Source organism: Entelurus aequoreus, linkage group LG03 (genome assembly GCF_033978785.1).
Source record: "Entelurus aequoreus isolate RoL-2023_Sb linkage group LG03, RoL_Eaeq_v1.1, whole genome shotgun sequence".
In the NCBI taxonomy this organism is placed as follows: domain Eukaryota; kingdom Metazoa; phylum Chordata; class Actinopteri; order Syngnathiformes; family Syngnathidae; genus Entelurus; species Entelurus aequoreus.
This window is the reverse complement of record NC_084733.1, coordinates 44,660,633-44,688,597: the sequence shown is the minus strand read 5'-3', so window position 1 is coordinate 44,688,597 and position 27,965 is coordinate 44,660,633. Positions and strand designations below refer to the sequence as shown.

The 27,965-nt window shown below is 42.1% G+C and overlaps 1 protein-coding gene across 5 annotated transcripts in view; it reads left to right on the top strand.

Annotated features, from left to right (window-relative positions):
• cd109 (CD109 molecule) overlaps positions 1 to 27,965 on the top strand; it is a 77,116-nt gene that overhangs the window by 33,481 nt on the left and 15,670 nt on the right. For 4 of the 5 annotated variants that reach the window (XM_062041889.1, XM_062041890.1, XM_062041891.1 and 1 more), the window contains 5 exons: positions 5,336 to 5,512; positions 13,171 to 13,252; positions 14,869 to 15,100; positions 15,181 to 15,352; positions 19,023 to 19,213. In XM_062041889.1, coding sequence (XP_061897873.1) covers positions 5,336 to 5,512; positions 13,171 to 13,252; positions 14,869 to 15,100; positions 15,181 to 15,352; positions 19,023 to 19,213 — 854 coding nt within the window. Of the gene's footprint in view, positions 1 to 5,335; positions 5,513 to 13,170; positions 13,253 to 14,868; positions 15,101 to 15,180; positions 15,353 to 19,022; positions 19,214 to 20,599; positions 20,801 to 27,965 lie in introns of those variants that run through there. The other variant, XM_062041893.1, reaches the window with a different exon arrangement.

Genomic DNA, 27,965 nt, shown 5'->3' with positions numbered 1-27,965 from the left:
TTATTATTATTAGTTTGTTGACAATGAGTCAGAACTTCGAATTTTATAAGGTAATGATCGGACATTACTTTAGTGTACGGGAGTATCGTAACTTTAGAGGTGGTGACACCCCTGACAAGCACTAGATCTATCGTATTACCGTTGCGATGCGTGGGTTCATTTATTATTTGTGTAAGACCACAGCTATCAATTATAGTCTGGAGCGCCACGCATGGAGGGTCCGATGGGGTATTCATATGGATGTTAAAGTCTCCCATTATGATTATATTGTCGGCGTGCGTCACTAGATCAGCAACGAACTCTGAAAATTCATTGATAAAGTCCGAATAGGGCCCAGGGGGCCGGTAGATGACAGCCAGGTGCAGAGGCAGCGGTGTGACAAACCTCACAGTAAGCACCTCAAACGAGTTATATTTATTATTTAGGTCCGAGGTAAGGCTAAAGTTTTTGTTGTATATTAGTGCAACACCCCCACCCCTTTTAATGGGGCGGGCAATATGCGTTCCCGCATAGCCAGGAGGAGACGCCTCACCCAGCGCAAAAAATTCGTCTGGTTTGAGCCAGGTCTCGGCTAGACCAACGACATCAAGATTGTTGTCTCTGATGACTTCATTAACTAATAACGTTTTGGAAGACAATGACCTTATGTTTAAAAAGCCCCTATTATAGGTAGTGGGCTGTTTTGAGGAGTTTTTGTTGAAAGTATCCGTAGTAGCAATATTAATAATGTTACGTTTATTATGCATAGTGCACTTTAAATAATTTCGACCATATCTAGGAATTGATATGACAGGAATTTTTAGATTGTTTGCCACCTCAGTAAAATGCATGTCCACCTCTGACGCAGAAAAAACATTATGTGAGTTGTATATTATTCTAGAAGAATTGCTATGTGTGCAGGGATTATCCAGCCTGGCGCTGGCTAGTTCTAGCTTAACAGACTCCTTATTAGCGCTTCTTTGTGGATTAGCATTTAGCTTTTTCGTTAGCCCCGCTAACAACAAAGCATTTAGCTTTGTTGTTAGCCCCGCCCGACACCCCCGCTTCTGCTTCCGAGCGCATCGCTTACGTCTCTTTCGCTGACGGTCTCCGCTGGTAGTCGACGCCGCTGCTTCAAAGGCCACTGGTGGATGTAGCTCGCGAAGAATTCCCAAGCTAGCGAGTAGGTCCATCGTACACGCATCTATCAGCCCAGAATGGCCCGATCTCTCCACATCCAGAATCGTAAGTCGGTCGTAAGTGATCACGGAGTGAACACGCTGTGAGCCAGCCATGAAATTGACTGAATTGAGGGGTGTTTTTGCCAAATCGGTCTACACTTCCAGGAGCGCTCGCACGAAGCCGCTGCTCTGAAGCGCAGCCATCTTGTCAATATATACGATATACTGAACAAAAATATAAACGTAACACTTTTGTTTTTGTGCGATTATTGCACAGATGTGCCGTAGGCTGCCCACTATAAATGGCTACTCTGAAATGTGCAGTTTTGCTTTATTGGGGTCTGGGGAGGGTCAGAAAAGCAGTCAATATCTGGTGTGACCACCATTTGCCTCACGCAGTGCAACACATCTCCTTCGCATAGAGTTGATCAGGTTGTGGAATGTTGGTTCACTCCTCTTCAATGAATGTGCCAAGTTGCTGGATATTGTCAGGAACTGGAACACGCTGTCGTATACGCCAATCCACAGCATCCCAAACCTGCTCAATGGGTGACAAGTCCCGTGAGTATGCTGGCCATGCAAGAACTGTAATGTTTTTAGCTTCCAGGAATTGTGTGCAGATCCTTGCAACATGGGGCCGTGCATTGTCATGCTACAACATTAGGTGATGATCTTGGGTGAATGGCACAACAATGGGCCTCAGAACCTCGTCACGGTATCTCTGTGCATTCAAAATGCCATAAATAGAACGCTTGCGTTCGTTGTCCATAACCCTAACCCCACCATGGGCCAATTGATTGTCAACGTTGACATCAGCAAACCGCTCTCCATCATGATGCCACACACACTGTCTGTCATCTTCTGTCATCTGCCCTGAACAGTAAAAACTGGGATTCATACATGAAGAGAACACCTCCCCGACATGCCAAACACCATCGGATGTGAGCATTTGCCCACTCGAGTAAGTTACGACGATGGTTTGGTGTCAGGTTGAGACCCTGATGAGGACATCGAACCTGCAGATGAGCTTCCCAGTTTGTGAAGAAATTATTTGGTTATGCAAACCAATTGCTGCAGCAACTGTCCAGGTGGCTGGTCTCAGACGATCAAGAAGGTGCATCTGCTGGATGTGGTGGTCCTGGGCTGGAGTGGTTACAATTAGGCTGCAGTTGTGAGGCCGATTGGATGTACTGCCAAATTCTCTGAAAGGCCTTTGGAGAAAACTTATGGTAGAGAAATTAACATTCAATTCAAGAGCAACAGCTCTGGTGGACATTCCTACAGTTAGCATGCCAACTGCACGTTCCCTCAAAACTTGCGACATCTGTGACATTGTGCTGTGTGGTAAAACTTCACATTTCAGAGTGGCCTTTTTTTCGTGGGCAGCCTAAGGCACACATGTGCAGTAATCATGCTGTTTAATCAGCATCTTCATACACCATACCTGTGAGGTGGGATGGATTATCTTGGCATAGAAGAAGTGCTCACTAACACAGGTTTAGACAGATTTGTGAACAATATTTGAGAGGAATAGGTATTTTGTGTATATAGTAAACGTTTTACATCTTTGAGTTCAACTCATGAAAAATGGTAACAAAAACAAATGTGTTGTGTTTATATTTTTGTTCAGTGTTGCAACCTGAATATAGTTTATTTTAAACATTTTATTTAGTATAATCTCTTTTGTGAATGTGCAAATGAGCATGAGCATTGAGCATTGTTTGCACCTGGTTTTGTTTTATGATTAGTGGTTCTACTTGCTCCCGCCCTAATTATGTCCTTTCTTAAGCCCGTGTCTTAAGCCCGTGTCACCGTGTACTCGGCATGGTCGCATTGTTCATTTTTATGACAAGTTACGTTCGTGGTCCCGTTAACGTACTACCCTTATTAAGTCCTGCTATGCTATGCTAGACTAAGCTAGTTTAGATTATTCGGTGCACTACAGCTGCACTTAGTTTTTGTATTTTTGCTTTTTTGTGCATTAAAATATTCCTACCTGCACGCTGCATCTCCTGGCTATCCTTCCACTTCCTGAGGAACACAATCTTCACTGCGGCGTGACCTGAATGCAACAGCATTCTGACTGTCTCTTCAGGAATGCTCCGTTTTGTGGCCGGCTTTATATTACGTGCCTCCACTTTGACTGCGTCTTCACGCTGTCAGCTTTGTTGTAGTTTATAGCGCTTCCACATTGAGTCTACTGACAGATGTAAGTTAGAACTTTGTATTAAATTTGGCAACAGCGGAGGATGCATGTGCATGTACGAGCCAGTCCGCCCCACCTCAAGAGGATAGAGAAAAAGAAGGAAAGCACAAAGTTGTTTGGGTAAAACTTTACCATATATGGAGATATCTGCTGACGTCACTAATGGGAATAAGGTCACAAATGGGGAAAATCCAAAATGGCTCATTTGGAGGAAGTATGAAGCAAGGCCTGATTGTTTTATTAATATCTCCTCCTTGCCTCTACGGTATGATTACATTTTTTTGGGACTAATGCTGATCCCAAATACAAAAAACGGGTACCATGAGGTAAAAAAAAACTGGTATGGTAGCCCTTGGTGGTTTTATATTTTTTTGGGTTTCATTTTTTTTTAATGTAGAACACGCTGCAAACTGTACGTTTTTAATTAAGGAAAGTGTATGATTTCTCAAAAAATAACCAATTTCAACCAATTGGACGGTGTTAGAGCCAAATACTATTTCTGTCTGTCAAGTTCATGACGTCACTTAGGGGTTGGCTCAAGGCCAAGTGAAAGTTTACTTGGGGAGAGGCTGTGATCATGCTCAGGTGTTGCTGAGTGTAGGGATGTGCGTATCGATCCTGTGGTATCGATATATTGATACTCACACGCTACTCATTTGGCATCACTTTTCTGAAAAAAGTATCGATATAAACCAAAAAACGGCGTGTGCGGGGTGCAAGCATCACTTTCAGATGTTTTTGATTACTTACTTAACTTACTATGTGCTGGGACACCCCTGTACCTGGCAGAGTATAGAGCTGGCCCAGTCACGTGACAGGAGACAGCGAATGAGCGTCGTCAACGTGCAACACACACACAGCCAGCCGACAGCGTTGTTACATTTCCTGAACAGCAATCTGAGACTTCAGTAAAGTGTGACGTGTGACGACATATCTCGAGTACACTAAAGGTGTGATGGTGTCAGACATTTTTGTAGATAATTTTTCCAAGTTCATTTTCTCAGGGAACTGTCTTTCGTATGCAGGTTTATAGGACAAGGAAATCCTAGTTTATTGTGATAAGGAAATTATTGACTTTGCTTCAGAGAAGTGTTATAAGTTTACTTCCACAAAGAGGTTTCAAACATAACATTGTTATGAATAATTGTTTTTTTAAGCTTTTTCTACCAAGACTTTTTTTTTTGAGAAATAAGAAGAGTGAAAATGTGTATATTTTTGTTTATATTTAATTTATTTTTCATATTTGTTATTTATTTTAATTTTACTTTTATTATTTATTGACCATAATAAATGTGGTATAAATGGTTTGTATTATTTTGTGATTTGTGTTAAAAAATAACAATAGTAATAATATTTTTGACTGACAAAAATTGCCAATAAGAAATTAATGGTATCGGTATCGATGAAAATGCAAGAAAAAGTATCGGTATCGTATCGAATCCTAAAAGTGTGGTATCGCCCATCCCTAGCTGAGTGGAGGCGAAACAGTTTTTGACTGTGCTGAGCTATTATTTGTTTGCGCCCGTTTACTTTCTGTTTTATTACAAAGTGAGTTTTATTTTCCTGACTGTATGTTAATAAACATTTTTGTTAAACATGGACATCATTCTGGACATCTAATATTAGCTGACTGCACACGTCTATACTAGCTTCATTTATATTCGGCAACCAGTAGCAGTAAGAGTTTAAGACTTTACCGCTACAGATGGTATACCGACTTACAGAGAGGGAAACAGTATTTGATCTCCTGCTGGTTTTGTTAGTTTTACACTTTACAGTGTTATGAACAGTAAATCAATTTTATGAGGTTTTTTTAAACAGACTGAACAGTGTCTGGACTTTGAAGAGTTTGTATAATTCCTTACTGCTCTGCCAAAGTTGGTCACTATTTTTTCCACATATTTCAGTTTGTGCATGAAAGAAAAATATCTGTAACACATTCCCCTTTGCACTGTGTTATGCTACACAGGTGATGTGTTGGCCTTGTCCATCAAACATTTGGATTCACTGGTTCAAATCCCTCTTGGATGTGGGGAGCAGAACTTGATACACTTTGCTCCAAGTATTTACGTGCTTCAGTACTTGGACTGGTCCAGCCAGGATCATCCCGAGATCAGGAAAAGGATTTTGAACTACATGTTTGAAGGTATGCAACCTCAAGTCGTGTGTGTGTGTATAAGTGTTTATATATTGTAATATATGTGTATATATGTTAATAATATATATGTCTATATATGTATATTATAATATATATTTGTGTGTATATACAGCATGTTTATGTATATATATATATATATATATATATATATATATATATATATATATATATATATATATATATATATATATACTAGGGCTAGGCAATATGGCAAAAAAAATGTATGATACATTTTTTCCTATCATCCGATCTCGATTAGTGTCACCATTTTTTTTTTTTTTCATTAAAGTGGGATTTTTCCATGCAGGATTATAGCATGTACCGTGTCATCCCTTCTATTTACTACTGCATGTACCGCCATGTTTGCTCTAGGTAATATATGCTAACATTATATTCATACTGTATCTATGATTGTGTTTACTATCGGTCAGGGGTAGGTAAACTTTTTGGCTCGAGCCACATTGGCTTTTAAATTTGACAGATGGGCTGGGCAAGCACATGATGCAATTAAAAGCATATATCTATTGGAACTAAGAGTACACTTCCCAAATATGGGCTATACATATATTTTTAACAATATCATATCAGTACCTCAGTGAAACACAAAAATGGTATTACAGGGTTAATACTTACATTCTCTTTCAGTGGGAGCAGTGTTGTTGCTCACCCTTATTTGCCAATGCGTTAAAGTTTAGTATCAGTTTTGTTGTGGCAATCCTCAAAACAGATTTTTGCTCAATTTTGTTCTAATATTTGGCGGACCGGATTAAAAAGACTAACTGGCCGGATGTGGCCCGCGGGCTGCAGATTGCCCATCACTGCTATAGGTGCAACGATAAAGGTAACCCAACTACGGTCTGTACCTCGGTTTTAGAGCCACGGTTTTGCTACTTTTTTGATACATTGTGGGGGGTAAGGACAACTTTTTTTCTTTCAACTTTATTTTGTTTTTCTAAATGTCATCACAATCATTCTGCAGTAAAAACATGTATCATTGGTGTACTGAATACTATAAGACTCGTCTTTCAAGTTAACATTTATTAGACAACACTTTCAAATGGTAAATTACTATTTATATCCTTTAATTACTTGTATACATCAGTGCTTCCCACCAGTGCTTTGGCAAACAACAAGTGGTGACCCAGATTGTGGAGTTTTTTAAAACTCAAATTCTGTAGTTTATATTGAATAAAATTACATGAAAGTGCAGTTTGAAGTGAAAGTACTGTAAAATAAAGTGTACCAATAAATAAACTCGTTGATTTCTTATTTCTAGAACAATTTTTTTTTTTTATCCACAAACTCAAAAAGGATTTGAACACAGTGTCTGCAGAGTTTTTTTAGTACATGTTATATCAGAGGAGTTGAATCGTTGCAGATACATGAACAAAAAAATCTGATTAAAAACATTTTGATTACTCTTTTTTTTTTCTTAATAAATTAGTAGACATGCACCTGGGGATAGGTTGATTGGCAACACTAAATTGGCCCTAGTGTGTAAATGTGAGTGTGAATGTTGTCTGTCTATCTGTGTTGGCCCTGCGATGAGGTGGCGACTTGTCCAGGGTGTACCCCGCCTTCCGCCCGAATGCAGCTTAGATAGGCTCCAGCATCCCCCGCGACCCCAAAAGGGACAAGCGGTAGAAAATGGATGGATGGAATTAGTGGGTGTTTATTCTCCCAGTCGAGACCAGTCACAAAGACATTATGTGCCTGCCTCCTGCAAGTTCGCATTCAGGGCAGGATTACGGGTGAGCTGCAACAGATAGTGAAACTAACAGTGATGAGCAGTAACAAGCTACATGTAGCTAAGCTACAGTAGCTTGGTGGTAGCTGAGCTACTTTTTTAACAAGTAGCTTTTCCTGTAGCTTCGCTACTATTAGACCCACGTAGCGAGGTAGCTTACATCAAAGCTACAAGCTACAAAGACAGAACATGGACTGCAAATTCAGGACCCCCGAAAATATGGAGAAAACACAATGACCTGTCTGAATGAGAACATCCATACATACAGAGAAAATCCATGATGATTGGTTGGTGTTCGTATGATGAGTCACAATTGGCTAGGGTTAGAACGAAACATTACGGACTGGCCAATCAAAGGTGAGATAAGGCGGGTCATCAAAACTAGGATGCAAAATCATAACAGTCACGCACTCATGTCACATGACGAAAAGGGAGTCGGAGACAGCGGGAAACGTCCAGCTGACCACTCCAAAAAAAAAAAGATACTTGAAAAAGGGGATTCCCTCCCGCAGATTAGATTTGTCCTTTCGTGATGGAGATTAGGTCCAGGAAACCCACAATATTGCGTGTCCTTGGCCATTATTACACAAAGGTATGCGTTTAGAGAAAACAATGCCCAAAACCTTAGTTTTAGTTGTTTACTCTGTAAACCAAAATCATAACTGCTCTCTTCATCTAAGACGTCCAACACAATTTAGGAACACACATTAAGGTGATTTGAGTTCATGAAAAGTTTTACTGCACATACACATTACAAGACACAAGTCATTGTTTTTATGTCAAGATATATTGTTTTTTTTGTTTTTTACTGTAGGTCGAGAAAATTAATAACTTTATACGGGTGGGCCAAAGAAAAGACAAACTAAATAAAAACATACAGTGGAGTGCGGGGACACCTAGAGGTAGTTGTAGGGTGCCCCCAGCTAAATGACAGATAGTTAATAGTAACAGACCCTTATTGGGTCCATGTGTACACTCAGTTACATCAACATTGATATTATACATAAATATAAATGCAGTTAAATGTAGCTTTGATGTAGCAAGCTACTTTTTCCGCATAGCTTGTAGTGTCACTTGCTACAATTCCCTGGAGATAGCTTCCCATGGAGCTTAGCTACATTTAATTGAGAGTAACTTGTAGCTTAGTGTACTACATTTTCAAAGTAGCTTGCCCATCACTGGAAACTAATGTGTGTCACTAAAGTCGCTGCTCCTTCTAAAGGTTGTGTTTCAACTTCTATGCTAGTGTTTGCCATATTGCCATCAGTGTGTGAATGTGTGAATGTGTGTGTGTGAATGGGTGAATGTGGAAAATAGTGTCAAAGCGCTTTGAGTTCCTTAAAAAAAGTAGAAAAGCGCTATACAAGTACAACCCATTTACCATTTCTTTATTTTGTTCTTCTGGGCTGCACTTTTAGTTGTGTAAGTGGGAAGAAGCACAACGCTGATTGAACATTAATTACGTCGTGATAAGCCGACTTTGCCAACAGTGGAACGGGAGGTCGCACACACACCCGGACACAAACACACACAGGATCACGGCCAATAAAGGCGGATTGTTCAGTGCAGGATTATACCAAGCATTGTTGCGTCTTTACTGTTTACTACTGTGGTAACGTTTAACAAACATTTCCGCCATGTTTGATCAAGGTAAAAATGCTAACAGCTTGATGATTGAACTCCAAGTAATTGCAATCATCAATCACAATCATATAATCGCCCATCCCTAATATATATATATATATATATATATATATACTGTATATATATATATATATATATTGGGGCTGTCAAAGTTAACTCAATAATAACACGTTAACTATAAGTTCCTTTAACGACGGTCATTTATTTTCCATCCAATTTCTACCGTTTGTCCCTTTGTTATTTTAACGAACGATTTACGTTTTTGACCCACTGCCCGTTCCGTAGTTTGGGGAAACGTGTAATGGCGTCCAGTTACTGTTGAGCCACAGGCTCGAAAATAACTAGCAGAACTGCACAAAGGAAGGGGGACCTATTGTAAAATCTGATCCAAAGCCATGGCAAGTCGTTCTGCGGAAAAACAAGACAATTGTACCTTCTATCGCCGTGAGACGACATCATTGGAGTGAACGCTGAGCACGCATAGCTGCCTGGAGTGAGGAGAAGCTTCACGTCCGTGTTTGGATTACAGTTAAAGGCCTACTGAAATGATTTTTTTTATTTAAACGGGAATAGCATATCCATTCTATGTGTCATACTTGATCATTTCGCGATATTGCCATATTTTTGCTGAAAGGATTTAGTAGAGAAAATCGACGATAAAGTTCGCAACTTTTGCTCGCTGATAAAAAAAGCCTTGCCTGTACCGGAAGTAGCGTGACGTCACAAGCGGTAGTGCTGCTCAGAATTCCCGTTGTTTACAATGGAGTGAGAGAGATTCGGACCGAGAAAGTGATGATTACACCATTAATTTGAGCGAGGATGAAAGATTCATAGATGAGGAACGTTACAGTGAATGACTTGAAAGGCAGTGATGGACGTATCTTTTTTCGCTCTGACCGTAACTTAGGTACAAGCTGGCTCATTGGATTCCACACTCTCTCCTTTTTCTATTGTGGATCACAGATTTGTATTTTAAACCATTTTAGATACTATATCCTCTTGAAAATGAGAGTCGAGAACGTGAAATGGACATTCACAGTGACTGAACATGTAAATACACGATTAATAATTCAGCTTTGCGAAGCTAAAAAAAATAGAAGCTAACCTAGCTACGTAGCCAACTTGATAGCAGCAGTCTCAAATGCAGATAGAAACTAAATTAAAAAAAAACCTGACTGGATGGATAGACAGAAGACCAATAATACTATTAAACCATGAACATGTAAATACACGATTAATAATATTCCGCTTGGCGAAGCTAAAAAAACAGAAGCTAACCTAGCTGCGTAGCTAACTTAGATGCGGCGGCGGGCGTTGTACGCTTTTGACGACACCCCGGCCGCCATCAGAGTCGGCAAGAAACATATATTTCCCCAAAGTTACGTACGTCACATGCACATATCGACACGCACGTACGGGCAATCGATCAAATGTTTGGAAGCCAAAGCTATACTCACCGTAGTGCGTCTGTTATCCTGCTCAAAACACAACACAACCTCCTGGTGTTGGTGTTGCTGTAGTCCGCTGCTCCACCGGCTCCAACTTTCTTATTTGCAGTCTCCATTGTCCATTAAACAAATTGCTCAATCGCTTTATTAACAAGCGGTAACTGGTTGTAGTTCAAAAAGTAACGCACACACATACACGAGCTGCTGTTAGCCAATATCACGATCACACACACTCAAGTTCTCCGCCAACTCACTCGCGCATGCGCATTCCCCAAACCCTTAAAGACAGTACACTAATGCAAATATCACGGATATTAACAGTATTGTACTTAGCCGCTAAGACACCGATCGATCCCACCTACAACGTTCTTCTTTGCAGTCTCCATTGTTCATTAAACAAATTGCAAAAGATTCAGAATACTGTGGAATTTTGTCAAAGAAAACAAGAGGCTTTTCTATCGGGTCCGATGGGGTACAACCACTTCCGTTGCTTTTGTGACGTCACGCGCATAAATCATATCCAAAGGAGTTTTTCAACCGGAAGTGTGGCGGGAATTTTAAAATTGCACTTTATAAGTTAACCCGGCTGTATTGGCATGTGTTGCAATGTTAAGATTTCATCATTGATATACAAACTATCAGACTGCGTGGTTGGTAGTAGTGGCTTTCAGTAGGCCTTTAAGTGCATTGAAAACATCAAAATGTAGATTGTTACTTGAATTGCTTTAGTAAGATGGAATACAAGCTCAGCAGAAATAAAGACAGTAGAGAGGAAGTCTAAAGTCACTTTTATCTGAGATTTTTGGCAAAAAATGTCAGGTCTTTTCTCATACCAATTGGCGGCTTCACAATAATAGCGCTACGCTTCACATCCGGTTTAACCAAGAAAACAAAGAAAAATCGGCTTACAATACGATCATGCTATTCTGTAACTCTGTGATATAGATAGATAGATTAAAATTAAGTGTATTGTAATGGCAGCGGCGATATGAAGGAAGATCCATCCATCCATCCATCCATTTTGTAGCGCTTGTCCCTCTCGCTTCTTCTTCGCTACCACTGAGACGAGGTGTAAATATAAATGATAAATGGGTTATACTTGTATAGCGCTTTTCTACCTTCAAGGTACTCAAAGCGCTTTGACAGTATTTCCACATTTACCCATTCACACACACATTCACACACTGATGGCGGGAGCTGCCATGCAAGGCGCTAACCAGCAGCCATCAGAGGCAAAGGGTGAAGTGTCTTGCCCAAGGGCACAACGGACGTGACTAGGAAGGTAGAAGGTGGGAATTGAACCCCAGTAACCAGCAACACTCCGATTGCTGGCACAGCCACTCTACCAACTTCGCCACACCGTCCCTATAATACTGCAGGAATGCCTGCCACTGCCCTCTGCAGCTCACATTGAGTAATTACAATTCACTACACAATATAATAGAATAGAATAGAATAGATCTGTATTGTCATTGTACATTGTACAACAAAATTGCAAACAAACCCATTTAGTGCAAATTCATAGATGAAACATAAAAAACGTATTCTATGTAAATTCTTTTTGAGATTGTCTTTTTAGTTTTTTACCGAAAAGACACTCAGAATGTACATGCAAATACATAATGTGTGATTTACAATACTAACTATGAACAATAAATCACTGAATATTGAGAATATACTGTATAAATGTTGCTCCTCTACTGCAGACCACCTCCTTGATAGACATCTTTTTATAATCGAGCAAGAGCAAGTGCAACAAATACGGCGAAATATAAACTCAAAGGGTCAAAACCATCCACATATTTGATATGTTGCTGTAGAACTCTGCCTCTGTCTAACACTCGCCGCTCCGTAAACAAGCCCCACCCACTTTGCCCCACTCCGTTTGTGCCTCGTCTGCATGAAGCAGAGCTTTGTATGTCCCTCAAAAGTGAAGATTCTAACCATTTCTAACAATCACTATAGTTTGAAAACATCCAGCGGGCCGCATCGAAGTGTTAATTATGTTGTATTATGCCAAGGCAGCCCAGTTAACTGCTTTTTTTATGCAGTTTTGCAATATTTGTGTCAAGTGACTTCAAACTTGACACCTCATTGGCTGGTTGTGAGACAGGATTGATTGCTTCAATCAATCAATCAATCAAAGTTTATTTATATAGCCCTAAATCACAAGTGTCTCAAAGGGCTGTACAAGCCACAACGACATCCTCGGTACAGAGCCCACATACGGGCAAGGAAAACTCACCCCAGTGGGACGTCAATGTGAATGACTATGAGAAACTTTGGAGAGGACCGCATATGTGGGTAACCCCCCCCCCCCTCTAGTTCAGTCTTAATTTACCGGAAACGAGTCTTGCATTTTGAAACAGCAAACTTTTTGACAATTTTTTACACTGAATTTGTATCCAATTAATTTTATTACAGCATTTTTATACATTGAATTTTTTTATACTGATTTTTTTTTACACTGAAATGTCTTAAACCACTGATTTTTTTAAAAATGAAATCAGCATAATTCGATGTAAAAAAAAATTAAGTTCACAAAATTCAAACACAAAAAATTCAGTTACATACATTTAGTGTCAAAAAAAAGCTTTCATAATAAAGGCACAATTTAACCTCCATACAAGGCTCCTAGGCTAACCTACCATGCTTGTTGTCAATGTAGCATTCATGCAAGCGGCACCATCCTCAAGTACGTGTTTCGCTTTAGGATGGTATTTTAAACTTGATGTGCGCCGATGATAAGCATGTTTGTTGCTGCAATACCAACAAGTTACCCAAGGTTTATCAAATATGCTTGTCAGGGTATCAAAGACAGCTGTCCTACCAGAGAGATGATGGATCCTTCAGTGCTTTTGGTGCAAGTGACACTGCTGGTAGCACATGGTAGGTCTTAACTATATTCCACTGGAGCACTTTGGATTTATTGTTGAGAGATTTTTGTGTGAAGAACATACTGTAAGTAGGTTACAAGTGTAATTGTTATTTAGGTTTTCAGTTTTTTAATGTACTATATGCATACTTGCCAACCTTGAGACCTCCAAATTTGGGAGATGGGGGGGTTGAGGTGGGCAGGGTTGGGGAGGGGGACGGGGTTTGATGGTAGCGGGGGTGTATATTGTAGCGTCCTAGAGGAGTTAGTGCTGCAAGGGGTTCTGGGTATTTGTTCTGTTGTGTTTATGTTGTGTTACGGTGCGGATGTTCTCCCAAAATGTATTTGTCATTCTTGTTTGGTGTGGGTTCACAGTGTGGCGCATATTAGTAACAGTGTTAAAGTTGTTTATACGGCGACCTTCAGTGTGACCTGTATGGCTGTTGATCAAGTATGCGTTGCATTCACTTATATGAGTGTAAAAGCCGCATATACTATGTGACTGGGTCGGCACGCTGTTTGTATGGAGGAAAAGAGGACGTGACGACTGTTTGTAGAGGACGCTAAAGGCAGTGCCTGTGAGGCACGCCCCCAACATTGTTGTCCGGGTGGAAATCGGGAGAAATTCGGGAGAATGGTTGCCCCGGGAGATTTTCGGGAGGGGCACTGAAATTCGAGAGTCTCCCGGGAAAATCGGGAGGGTTGGCAAGTGTGACTTTATGTAACTATTCAGTGGTACCTAAACTTAAGAGTGTTTTGAGATAAGAGCTGTCTCTTGGCTAATTGTTATTCTTTAAGTTGCAAGCAAAAATGTGGGTCAAAAGCATTCCCGTTATTTGTTGGTATAGTTAATATCCCAGTGAACCCCATAAGATCAGCCCAAAACTTCTGCTCTTACTCGCTAGCATCAGCTTAAAGCTAGAGATCGACAGAACTGGGTTTTCCAAACATGATAAGAAAGAAAGTCAGTGTGAAAGACAGTGCTGAGAAAAAGAAGTAGATGATAGTAATCAAAAACATGACCAAGGGTGTAGCTAGCTAACTTGGCGAAGCAATTTGAGTGTATCACTGCTAGCCTGCGCCATACTGAAACAGAATGTGTAACGTCAGCTCAGAATGTTGAAATAATTATATTAAGGATGACAATTATCCATGGAAATATGGAAAAGTTGCTCATAGTGTGTTTGACAGAGTAGCAGCTGGAAGGAGATATGGTAGAAGTCTTCTTTCCAAGATAAATGCCGTACATTATTATTACATTACTTCATAAAACGTACTGTAGTTGTTAATAGTTCTTAATAGTGTATTGTATTTATACGATAAGTATTATCTCAAAATAGTTTTTCTTTTTAAAAGGCATATCACATGTTAAAATGGTGGTGTTGGGAGTGGCGGGGGGCAAACACAAATTACGTTGATTTGAGATACAAGTGTTTTGAGTGAAGAGCTCCGTCAAAAAAACATATAAGCTCGCAAGTTTAGGTTCTACTGTACTTGAAATCACAAAATGGGTCAAAAACTTTCTTGGCTTTGTCAAAGTTTTTAATATTTTAATTTAATGTAAAAGCAAAAAAAATATGTCAGCTGTCATTGTATATAGAGCACACTTTGAAATTATTTTCTATTGCAGGCTGACCGCCTTTGTCCTGAAGTGTTTCCTCCAGGCTCAACCCTACATACAGATAGACCAAAGTGTCTTAGATCGGGCAAAAAATTGGCTCATAGACCATCAGGGGCCCCAGGGTGAGTTCCATGAGGTGGGAATCTTGATGCACACACAGATGCATGAAGACCTTGACAACAGCTCTGTGGCCCTCACAGCCTATGTAATGATAGCCTTACTGGAGAACAAGACCTATGTGGTGAGTTTTAGTTGCCAGATGCAAGGATATTACACTCTCATGGCCTTTTGCCACCATTATTTTTATTGTTCTGCATGCAGGAAATGTACATTAGCAATATGTCCATGATGCAAACGTACCTGGAGGGCCATGTGACCAATGGCGCGCTAAGTAACTACACACTGTGTCTGGCAGCTTACGCTCTCGCTCTCGCCAAAAGTCCTGTGGCTGCCACTGCACTGACAGAGTTGAGCAGGAGAGCTGACTACAAAGGTAATATATACTTATCATACAGGAGAATGTACCGGATTTCTATTTACAGTAGATTCATGAATATTGAACAATGACTTTGACTCCGTCATATTCAGCTAATAAACCAGATTCCCTCCAGCTTTAGTTGAATTGTATAAATAATAGATCATGATTAAAGCGCAACTTTCATGTGGGATTTGGTGGATATGCAACATACTGTATATGCACACTAACACGGTCGCCCCTTTCTACTCGCAAATCACGTGCTGTGATGTGTAGGACCCCGGAACCAGATATCAAATATCAATTAGTGAATGTCAGGGCACTTCAACAGAAATATAACCGCACATTGATTCTGTAACCGTTCAGATTCCGTCATTGGTAAGAATATAACAGCAGAAATGCGATCATCACCTTCCCTGAGGCAGATATAGAATAGAACAGTGATTTTCAACCTTTTTTGAGCCGCAGCACACTTTTTACATTTACAAAATCCTGCGGCACACCAACAACCAAAATGACACAAAATGACACTCTAACACAGTATATAATACATATAGTTAATAATATAGTTTCTAAATGTCTTTATACTCACCTAGTGTGAAACTTGAGCCTGAGCATCTAAATTACAATGGCTTTACAAGCTGGCAGTATTAATGTTTCTGCCACAGTGTGGGACTTTTTTGATTTAGCTACGAGTTCAGCAACAAAGTAGCTAGCTTTGAGGGCTCTCTCGTTTACCTTTGTAGTTTTTCTCAGAAAAGTTGCCTGTTTCTCATTGTTTGTGCGTAAGCGTACAAAATAGTCCATCGGCTTGTTTTAAATGGAAGGGTGTTTCGTTTGGAGATGCCGTTTAAGCTTGCTTGGCACCATGGCGCTATTGGATAGCTTCTCACCACACACCAAGCACTGCGGAGTCGGTGTTGTCGCATCCCCGGTGAAAGTAAATCCAAATGAAAGATAGCTTTCGCTGTATTGTCTTTTTTATTTTGTCGACCACTCATACTAGGGCCTTCATCTGGGTCAGAATTTTGTCCAGGACCCTGTTCGGCATTTGCATTTTCCCTTTTCAAAAACTTCTCCATCACTGTCACTTGCTCGCCTCCTCTTGCTGAGATCCCAAACCGTCACTGTCACGTGTAGCGCAGCGCTAACTCGATTGTCTTTACAGGTATTTATCGCCCTTTGCTGCCACCTACTGAAATAGAAGAGTATTACACTATATGCCGCACTTTATTATAGCACAGACCCCTGACAATGGTTAATTAGGAGATATTAAATAATTTCTCACGGTGCCGCGGCACACTGGTTGATAATCACTGGAATAGAAGAACAGAGTAGGCTTTTAATGTCTTGCACATTAACAACAACAACATTTTGGAAATCTGATGGCGGAAGTTGCCACGCAAGGCACTAGGCACGACCCATCAGGAGCAGTGAAGGGTTTGGTGTCTTGCTCAAGGACACCCCGGCATGAGTTGTCTAGACCGGAATCTAACCAGTAACCCTCTGGTCACAAGACGGCCACTCTACCCGCTGAGCCATGCTGCCCCTTTTTAAAAACATTTTCTAATGTATATCTCCATGATAGGTGGGTGCATGTGCCTCACAATACGAAGGTCCTGAGTTCAATCCCGGGCTCGGGGTCTTTCTGTGTGGAGTTTGCATGTTCTCCCCGTGACTGCGTGAGTTCCCTCCGAGTACACCGGCTTCCTCCCACCTCCAAAGAAATGCACTTGGGGATAGGTTGATTGGCAACACTAAATTGGCCCTAGTATGTGAGTGTGAATTTTGTCTGTCTATCTGTGTTGGCCCTGTGATGAGGTGGCGACTTGTCCAGGGTGTATCCTGCCTTCCGCCCAAATGCAGCTGAGATAGGCTCCAGCAGCCCCCCGTGTCCCCGAAAGGGACAAGCGGTAGAAAATGGATGGATGGATATCTCCATGATGTTAAAAAAAAATGTTTTCATAAAAAATTATTATTGAAGAGTTTCTTTCCCATTAATTTGTTTTAGTCATGAACATGCATCAAATTAAATTTATGTTTGAATGCAAAAGTACAAAAAATGTTTCACACAAATAAAGTGGGAATGTGGTATTTTATTTTTTTTATTTTTTTGTCATAAAAAATACAATCATGTGTGCTTACGGACTGTATCCTTGCTGACTGTATTGATCTATATTGATATATAACGTAGGAACCAGAAATATTAATAACAGAAAGAAACAACCCTTTTGTGCGAATGAGTGTAAATGGGGGAGGGAGGTTTTTTGGATTGGTGCTCTAATTGTAAGTGTATCTTGTGTTTTTATGTTGATTTAATTTAATTGATTTATTTTTTTTTTCTTGTGCGGCACGGTACCAATCGATCCACGGACCGATACCGGGCCACGGCCCGGTGGTTGGGGACCACTGCCTTATAGTACACACAAAATCCTCATTTAAATAAGGCTCTCTGCACCACTTTACAATTGCACACGCAGTCTTAGTAAATTGCATGCAACACGCCCACTAATAGTACACGCTATTTTATAGATTGCACACATTATTTAGCGTGTGGTATTTGTATCTCAGTAAATCAGGCCCTTAATGTTCACACTGAGCATATCAACTTTCAAGCTTCTTGTCGTTATTGTTGTCCATCCTTTGCATTGTTGTACAAAAATTGTGACATTCACATATAGAATAGAGATCACAATCAATCACCCCCCATTTACACACACACACACACACACACACACACACACACACACACACACACACACACACTCACACACACACACACACACACACACACACACACACACACACACACACACACACACACACGCACACACACACACACACACACACACACACGAACATGCCCCAAACTATGTGCTTTGCTCAAGGGCACCTTCAAACAATAGTAGTTTACTTTCATTGTGGGTAGAAAATGTTGTCATATTTTTCTGACGTAAATTTTTAAACTCCTAACCAGCATCCTCTGCAGTGGCCATTTGAGTTTTTACTGTCAGGAGGATATCATGATTAATTTTACCACTGAGAAGTTTTTTCTTTTTGCTTCACTATCTGTAAATTATGGTTTGGATTTTACAAACACAAACTAAAATTAGACTGCAATCAAAATTTAGCATGGGCAACTTCATCACCCATCCATCCATCCATTTTCTACCACTTGTCCCTTTTTGGGGTCGCGAGGGGTGCTGGAGCCTATCTCAGCTGCATTCGGGCGGAAGGCGGAGTACACCCTGGACAAGTTGCCACCTCATCGCAGGGCCAACACAGATAGACAGACAACATTCTCACTCACATTCACACACTAGGGCCAATTTAGTGTTGTCAATCAACCTATCCAACCGGAGTACCAGGAGGGAACCCACGCAGTCACTGGGAGAACATGCAAACTCCACACAGAAAGATCCCGAGCTCGGGTTTGAACTCAGGACTACTCAGGACCTTCGTATTGTGAGGCACATGCACTAACCCCTGTTCCACCGTGCTGCCCAACTTCATCACATTTGAGTATAATATATTGTGCCAATAGAACATTTTAATAGATTGACTTGTTTGTTTAAAACGAGCACCCAGTAGTGCTGTAACAACCAAAATAGCAACAAGTCTTCCTTGAGCCCAAAAGATACCACTACACATACTTTTACTGTATAATAATAATGATTATATTTCCCAGATGATGTAATGATGTGGGCATCCTCTGCTGGTTTGGACCCGTATAAGGAGCAGCCTCGCTCGTCTCAGATTGAAATGGCTTCGTATGTGATGCTGGCATATATCCAGCGTGGCAGCTTTTTGAATGGGATCCCACTGATGAAATGGTTAAGCAAGCAGAGGAACCATCTTGGTGGTTACGGGAGCACACAGGTAAACATCTGGGCAATTAAATAAACCACCTTAATTATTTCTGGTGACATGAGGTCTTCATATCCTTGTATTTCATCTGTGTGAAAAAACAGAAACACTAATGTTCACTAATTGTACCATTAATGTTTTCATCCAGTTCACTGTTGTTTGTTTGTAGAGTGGTTAAAATATTTGCAAAATACAACCATGTCATTCAAAGGTCTTGAATCAATTGCAGTGGGACTGTAGAGATTACAAGACGCTTCTCCTCTCATTAGAGCAGGCTTCATCAATACATGCTCACAGACTTTAATGGACAGATTTAGTCAGAGAGGATGGTGCAGGATGCAAAGTATTTATCCTCTTCAAGTACCAACGTAATAACCAACATTAAAATACAGTAGCATAGTAGTCCTAATTATGAATTAAAAACAAGGCAGAGGTAATTAACAAGTAGTTTTAATATTTCTGGTCACTGTAACATTACACACAGTTTGAACAGTAACACTGTGTTTGAATAATTAGATAAGTGATTATTTAGCTTGCCATTTGATGGAAGCCGCATACCACTGGTAGCAGAGTCATGTATATAGTGAGTATTGACAACTAAACGAGAGGCACCATATTTGGTACCAAAGACATGTGCGGCTGTGCCCGGAAGCATGCAATTGAGTCTATCTGACGTTAGTTTTCCTGACGAAAAAAAAATCCTAAATAATCAGACAAAATAGAATTCTAAATAAACTCCAGCTCATAAACTTACAATAAAACATGCTTTTATTTCACCAAAGTAGTATATATAATAATTTTGTGGCCGTTTTTTATGCACTCCACTGTATTCATGCAGCGTTTTGTGACCAGCGGTTCTCTAATACGCTCCTGCCAGGGAAATGTACATAAAAAATAAACACATTTCCCTCATTTTGCCAAAATCCTCATTAGCTCTGGACCAACAATTGCGGAGAAATTATGACTTTTGTATGAAGTATGTCAACTGCCGCCAATGTACTGTTTGTAATCACTGGGCTAAATATGCCTGTGCTTTTACTTTTCCTTTTTTCAATATTATTTATAGGTTTTGTTGTCATGAGTCATGGCTTCCTGATTTCATTATCACCATATTAACTTGAATACTGAACTTATGCTTCTTTTTACTGCAATATTTATTACCGGTAGTCAGAGGTGGGTAGTAACGCGCTACATTTACTCCGTTACATCTACTTGAGTAACTTTTGGGATAAATTGTACTTCTAAGAGTAGTTTTAATGCGACATAATTTTATTTGAGTATATTTATAGAGAAGAAACGCTACATTTACTCCGCTCCATTTATCTACATTCAGCTCGCTACTCGCTACTGATTTTTATCGATCTGTTAATGCACGCTTTGTTTGTTTTGGTTTGTCAGACAGACCTTCAAAGTAGGATCTATCGCATGCCTGCGTTTCACCAATCAAATGCAGTCACTGGTGACGTTTGACTCCGTTTCACCAATCAAACAGAGCCAGGCGGTCACATTACCGCCTGGTCATGTGACATAAAGTTTCAGCGGCAAGACAATAACAAGCTTAAGCTTACATGAACTCAACGTCAAATTTGAGGAAGCACATCGCGGTAAGTAACGTTAGTAGATATTTTGGCTGTCACCATAGGCTGATGTTAGCTTCCCTGCTATGAATCACTGTCAAATGTACATCGTGTGGGGACATTTATTAACGCACTGCAGCCTCATAGAGAGACAGACAAAGACACACACACACACACACACACACACACACACTTTGCTTACTTGCTTATGGTTGTCCATCGAGTCCGATGACGACATCCACTTCTATCGGTGAGTTCGTTGGTGGCTGAATAGCCCTATCCTGGATAAACAAACCCTACTGCAGGTAGGGCATGTAAATGTGGTGGTGGTGGTGGAAACGGCAACCGTAGGTGTATTCCTCCTGAGTCTTCTCTCCTGTCTCTTGGCTGTCCTATCCTCCTCCAGCAGGCGGTAGCCATCCTGGCACAGCTGACGGCAGGTGTTACGACCAGCAGCCACACCCTCCAGGGCCTCAGGTCTGATTTTACACTTCCTTAGTGCAGTCTTCAGCTGGTCTTTATATCGTTTCTTCTGCCCTCCAGCAGAGCGACGACCATGGTGTAGCTGGCCGTATAACACTTTGCGAGGCAGGCGGTCTGAGGGCATCCTTACTACGTGGCCCAGCCATCGTAGTTGGTGCAGGGTGATCATGGCCTCAATACTCCTGCAGTTGGTTTTTGAGAATATTTCAGAGTGAGGCACACGATCACGCCATGTGATCCCCAGGATGCGCTGAAGGCAGCGTATGTGGAACTGCTCTAGGGCCTTGATGTGGCGGCTGTAGGTTACCCAGGCTTCACAGCTGTAGAGGAGGGTAGTGAGTTAGATAGCTTGATAGACAGAGACCTTTGTGTGGAGATGGAGGTTCTTGTTTTGGAAGACCCGACGCCTGAGTCTCCCAAAAGCTGTCGCTGCCTACTTGATCCTGTTCTGGACCTCACTATCAACAGTGTTAGTCATCAGAAAGAATGCTTCCCAGGTATCTGAAGGATGGAACGATTGGTATTTGTTCTCCAGAAACAGTGAAGACAGGTGATGTAGATGGCTTGTTGGAGCTCCACTGGCAAACTACTTCCGTCTTGCTGATGTTGACGGTCAGTCCCATCCTGCTGTATGCTCTCACCGCAGCTGCAAGAACAGACTGGAGGTCTTGTGGGCTGTGAGATACAAGAACACAGTCATCTGCGTACTGCATCTCAACAATTCTCTCCCTCTGCAGTTTGGTGGTAGCCTGAAGCCTCCTGATATTAAAGAGGTTGCCATCTTGACGAAAGTCCACTGTCACACCGCTGCTGTCCTCAATCTCTTTGTGGAGAAGCTTGGTAACACATAGCAAGAAGATGTTAAAAAGCACTGGTGCTAGTACACACCCCTGCCTTACTCCTGTATGTACAGGGAAGGGGGCAGACTCTTGACCTCCTATGGTCACTCGAGCAGTCATTCCATCATGAAACTGACGGAGGATGTTAACAAACTTAATGGGACAGCCAAACTTGAGGAGGACTTCCCATAGAAGTTCTCTCTGAACAGTGTCGAAGGCTTTGGAGAGGTCGACAAAGGCCATGAATAGGTCCTGATGTTGTTCCCTACATTTTTCCTGCAGCTGTCTAGCTGTGAAAATCATGTCCACTGTGCTCCTATTCTTTCTAAACCCGCACTGTGATTCAGGCAGTATCGACTCAGTGATGTTATTAATCAGTCTCTGGAGCATCACTTTTGCCAGAACTTTACCCGCAACAGCAAGGAGTGAAATGCCCCTACTGTTGCCACAGACAGCCTTGTCACCCTTGTTCTTGTAAATAGTGACAACATTGGCGTCTCTCCATTGTTGTGGGACGTTCTCTTCAGCCCAGATCTTTGTGATGTACTGGTGCAATGTTCTTGTGCAGAAGTATCCTCCTTGCTTCAGTAGTTCAGCCGGGATGTTTCATTACCGGGGGATTTGTTGTTTTTGAGGGAGCGGGTAGCTGATCGGACCTCCAGGAAGGTTGGGGGCTCGTCCAAATTGTGCATGACGGGAAGTGTAGGCAGTTCCTCCAGAACAGTGGGGTCTGCATCAGATTCCTGATTCAACAGGGTGCTAAAGTGTTCCGCCCATCTCAGCAGGATGCTAGGTTGGTCCTTCAAGGTTGACAGGCCGTCTGCTGTTTTCAGGGGAGTGATGCAGCGGTTTGTTGGGCCGTAGGTCTTCTTGACAGCATTGTAAAAGTTGTGCAAGTCATTTTTATCGGCAAAGGTTTGGATTTCATGTGCCTTTTTTCTCCACCACTCATTCTGCATCCTCCTAAAAGCCCTTTGCACTTCTCCTCGAGCTCTCTGCCATTTCTGCCTGGCGCTACTGGATGAAGGGTTCTCTAGGGTTGCCCTGTGTGCTTTGTGCATATCCTTCAACAGGACATGGATGGTGTCCGAGTTTTCATCAAACCAGTCTTGGTGGTTCTTGCTCTTGAAGCCAATTGTTTGGGCTGCTGCCTCATAGAGAGCCAAGCTGATAGAGTTCCAGTTCTGGTCAATAGAGTTCTCAGAAGATTTCAAGGAAGACTCCACCGCCCCAAGTTTCTCAGCCAGAGAGCGGCGAAAGTCATTTCTTGGATCAGGGTTTTCCAGGCGGGCGCAGTCTAGCTTCTTCCTTTTGGGTCCTCGCCGTCTCAAGGGAGGGCGCACTTGCATGTGGACATTGGTCATAATCAAATGATGATCTGTCCAGCACTCTGCACCTCTCATGGCACGGGTGATGAGGACGTCTTTGATGTCACTACGCCTCACTATGATATAATCTATCAGGTGCCAATGTTTAGAACGGAGGTGCATCCATGAAGTCTTATATTTAGCCTTCTGCTGGAAGATGGTGTTGGTTATGGTCAGGTTATGCTCTGAGCAGAGAGTAAGCAGTCTCATCCCATTTGAGTTAACCTGACCAACCCCATGTCTGCCAAGTACTCCACTCCATATCCTGCTGTTCTGTCCCACTCGGGCATTAAAATCCCCAAGCAAGAAAATCTTGTCATTCTTGGGGATCCGGCAGAGAGCCTCATCAAGTGACTGGTAGAAGGAATCCTTGACCTCACTCTCAGAAGGCAGGGTAAGCACTGAGAAGTGTGGCGTAGCGAATCCTGACCAGGGGGATACGGAGGGTCATTAGTATTTCACTAATGGCGACAGGTGTTTCAGTGAGTCTTTGCAGCAGTGTGTTTTTGATGGCCAGTCCTACACCATGCAGATGTTGTCCTCCTGAGGGGTCGCCTTCGCCTTTCCAGAATAATGTGTAGCCCATACCTTCCTCAGTTAGAGAGCCTTCATCCAGGATCCTGGTCTCACTCAGGGCTGCAATGTCAATGTTGTAGCGATTCAGCTCTGCAGCAACCAAGGCAGTTCTTCTGTGAGGTCTGTCAGATCTGCCGTACGAGTTCAGGAGAGTCCTTACATTCCATGTTGCCAGTTTCAAGTTGCATGATTTTTTTTTTTTATTTCGACCGCAGGTATGGAATGGCCCGATAGGTGCGGTATCCTATCCAGGCGAGATTGAGTGGGCAATTTTTAGGCCACCTTTTCTAGGCCCGTCCTCAATTGAGGTGAGCAGTGCCGTCCCTAAATAAGGCTGCTCAAACACACAGGGGTCTGCCGAAAACAGCTTCCACTCAACCGAGCTGTTAGCGACCTATACCCTGTGCTGCTGCCGTGCAGGGTTCTAGCTAAGAGCTTCCAGTCCATTCAAACCTGCTCCCGTTGCCAGAAACCCCATCGCCGTCAGACTTCAACCAGATGTTAGTCCAGGTACTGTTCACCATGGTCAGAAGTGGGTACCTGCGCAAGGAGATATTTAAGTGCCAAAGGAGGTGCGCTTTCTCCAGTAGCACTATCTTCACCACAATGAGGTAAACCCGGTGGCGTGGGTGAGCCCATGACGACCAGCCCCCCATCATGACTGCAGGAGGTTGCCGGGTCCTTAATCTTTCAAGGCCCGCCTATTGCGCACCGCCAGCACATTGCTTTTCTGTCAGGGTGTGCTCCCTTAGCCTTTGCCTAAATAAGCTGACCCACAAGGCAATGGGGCTATTTACCCATAGTTGGGGCGGGGTTGACGGGCGTCAGGGCGTGTTCCACACAATGGTGGGCCTATACGCCACGTCTCTGGGGCCCACTGCTGCTCCGAGATCCCCTTCAGTTTAGTTCGGGGTCTGCAAAGACCCTTATCCGTGTGTGGCCACGAGGAGGCACTGAAGGAGTCTTGGTGGTGGAGAGGCTTTGTACAAACAGGAGGAGACTTACGCACTCGGCTCCTCTTTTCACCCCCCGAGGGGGGCTAGCTGGCGGCGGTAGCTGTAAGCAGAGAGTAGCAAGCAGAAAGCAACATGCAACATGCACCATCTACAGACATCTCTCTACTTCTACCGCACTAGACGCGTCACACACACCCTGTGTAAGACACAGATAGATACACACACACACACACACACACACACACACACACACACACACACACACGCATAGAAACACCAATCAGAAGTGCACAGTGTGTTCCCAGATGCAGCCCACACCTGTCAGTTTATGGTTTGCGTAAAGGCTAACTTGTTATTTTCCTTTATAATCTCTGCTTACTGAGCCTATGGTGCTGTTAAGTTATTGTGGCTCAATTTGTCTTAATTTTTTAATGTTAATGTCTTATTATTTAATATATATTATTGTTTTAGTTGCTTAAGAGATATTCCTGGCTCTGAATTTGCTCATTGCTATTTTTATGTTTTTGTGCATTATGTGTTGCCGTCATCATTAAACGAACAGGTTGCTCATCAGTTACTCAGTACTTGAGTAGTTTTTTCACAACATACTTTTTACTTTTACTCAAGTATGTGGGCTCTGTACCGAGGATGTCGTTGTGTACAGCCCTTTAAGACACTTGTGATTTAGGGCTATATAAATAAACATTGATTGATTGATTGATTTTCTATTCGGGCTCCAGTACTCTGGAATGCCCTCCCGGTAACAGTTAGAGATGCTACTTCAGTAGAAGCATTTAAGTCCCATCTTAAAACTCATTTGTATAATCTAGCCTTTAAATAGACCCCCCTTTTTTAGACCAGTTGATCTGCCGTTTCTTTTCTTCTCTCCTCTTCTCCCCTGTCCCTTGCGAGGGGGAGTTGCATAGGTCCGGTGGCCATGGATGAAGTGCTGGCTGTCCAGAGTCGGGACCCCGGGTGGACCACTAGCCTGTGCATCGGTTGGGGACATCTCTGCGCTGCTGACCCGTCTCCGCTCGGGATGGTTTCCTGTTGGCCCCGCTGTGGACTGGACTCCCGCTGATGTGTTGGATCCACTGTGGACTGGACTTTCACAATGTTATGTCAGACCCACTCGACATCCGTTGCTTTCGGTCTCCCCTAGAGGGGGGGGGGGGGGGGGGGGTTACCCACATATGCGGTCCTCTCCAAGGTTTCTCATAGTCATTCACCGACGTCCCACTGGGGTGAGTTTTTCCTTGCCCGTATGTGGGCTCTGTACCGAGGATGTCGTTATGGCTTGTACAGCCCTCTGAGACACTTGTGATTTAGGGCTATATAAATAAACATTGATTGATTGATTGATTGATTGATTGAAGTAAATATTTGGGTGACTACTCCTTACTTTTATTTGAGTAATAAATCTCTAAAGTAACAGTACTCTTACTTGAGTACAATTTCTGGCTACTCTACCCACCTCTGCCGGTAGTTTAGTTAGGATTATTTGTGACAGACATGCAGAAAAGGTGCAATTTTGAAGCAAAGTTTTGTCAAGCACAGTGTATTAATTCACGTACGCAATTGCTTCTCGTATTTTTTAAAATGGGAAACATTTGGCAAACACTCTTCAATTAAAATAAATATATAATGAAGAAATGTAGTGTCGCTTAGCTGCAGCTTCAAACCCAAAACAAGGCCTGCTCAGTGGCCTTGTGGTTAGAGTGTCCACCCTGATATCGGTAGGTCGTGAGTTCAAACCCAGGCCGAGTCATACCAAAGACTATAAAAATGGGACCCATTTCCTCCCTGCTTGGCACACAGCATCAAGGGTTGGAACTGGGGGTTAAATCTACAAAATGATTCCTGAGCATGGCGACTGCTGCTGCTCACTGCTCCCCTCACCTCCCAGGGGGTGGAACAAGGGGATGGGTCAAACGCAGAGAGTAATTTCACCACACCTAGTGTGTGTGTGACTATCAGTGGTACTTTAACTTTTAACTTTAAAACAGTACACAACATGGCGCCCTTTAGTCACGTGAGTGCCTTTTGACTAATCATTGAGGAGATTGCTTGAAACCAAAGCCTGGAAATAATATGTGTTAATAGAATACTTCATTTTTTTCTTACCTAATGTATTAATTTTGACAGTAAAAAATACATGTACTGCATGCAATTGCATATAACTTTATTATTATCCAATAATGCAACAAATATTATATTATCCATCCATCCATCCATCCATTTTCTACCGGTTGTCCCTTTATTATCATAGATTTAAAATATTTGTTGAAATGAAAACGCTTGACTTATGATTTCAAAGCAAGTTATCCATCAAATTGCCATCCATCAATCCATCCATCCATTTTCTACCGCTTGTCCCTCTCGTAGTCGCAGGGGTGGCTGGAGCCTATCCTACCTGCATTCGGGCAGAAAGCAGGGTACACCCTGGATAAGTCAGCATCTCATCGCAGGGTTAACACAGATGACAGAAAACATTCACAGGTGGGAGGAAGCCGGAGTACCTGGCGGGAACCCATGCAGTCACAGGGAGAACATGCAAACTACACATAGAAAAACACAGAGCTCGGGGATTGAACCCAGGACCTTCGTATTGTGAGGCACAAGCATGAACCCCTGTTTCACCGTGCTGCACCATCAAATTGTACAATGTAAAAATAAATGTAGATGTTTTCAGTAAAACACTGGCAGCTCAGTTTTTTAAATTTTATTTTAAAACTGGTACCGCGTTTTTATTTGCAGTAATATGCAGTAAATTTCTGGCGACTGAGTTGCCAGTTGTTACCCTAACAGACGTAGATACATGGACCCGTGTCCTGCGAGACTAGCATTCAGTAGACAGCTTCTCTGTCAAGAATCGTGAGTGAGGATCTCAAAAAATGCAGAGACGGAAACCAGTGAAAAGTCAATACCTCTCAAAAGGCAACAAAAAGTGATGGCGGCAAAAAAAG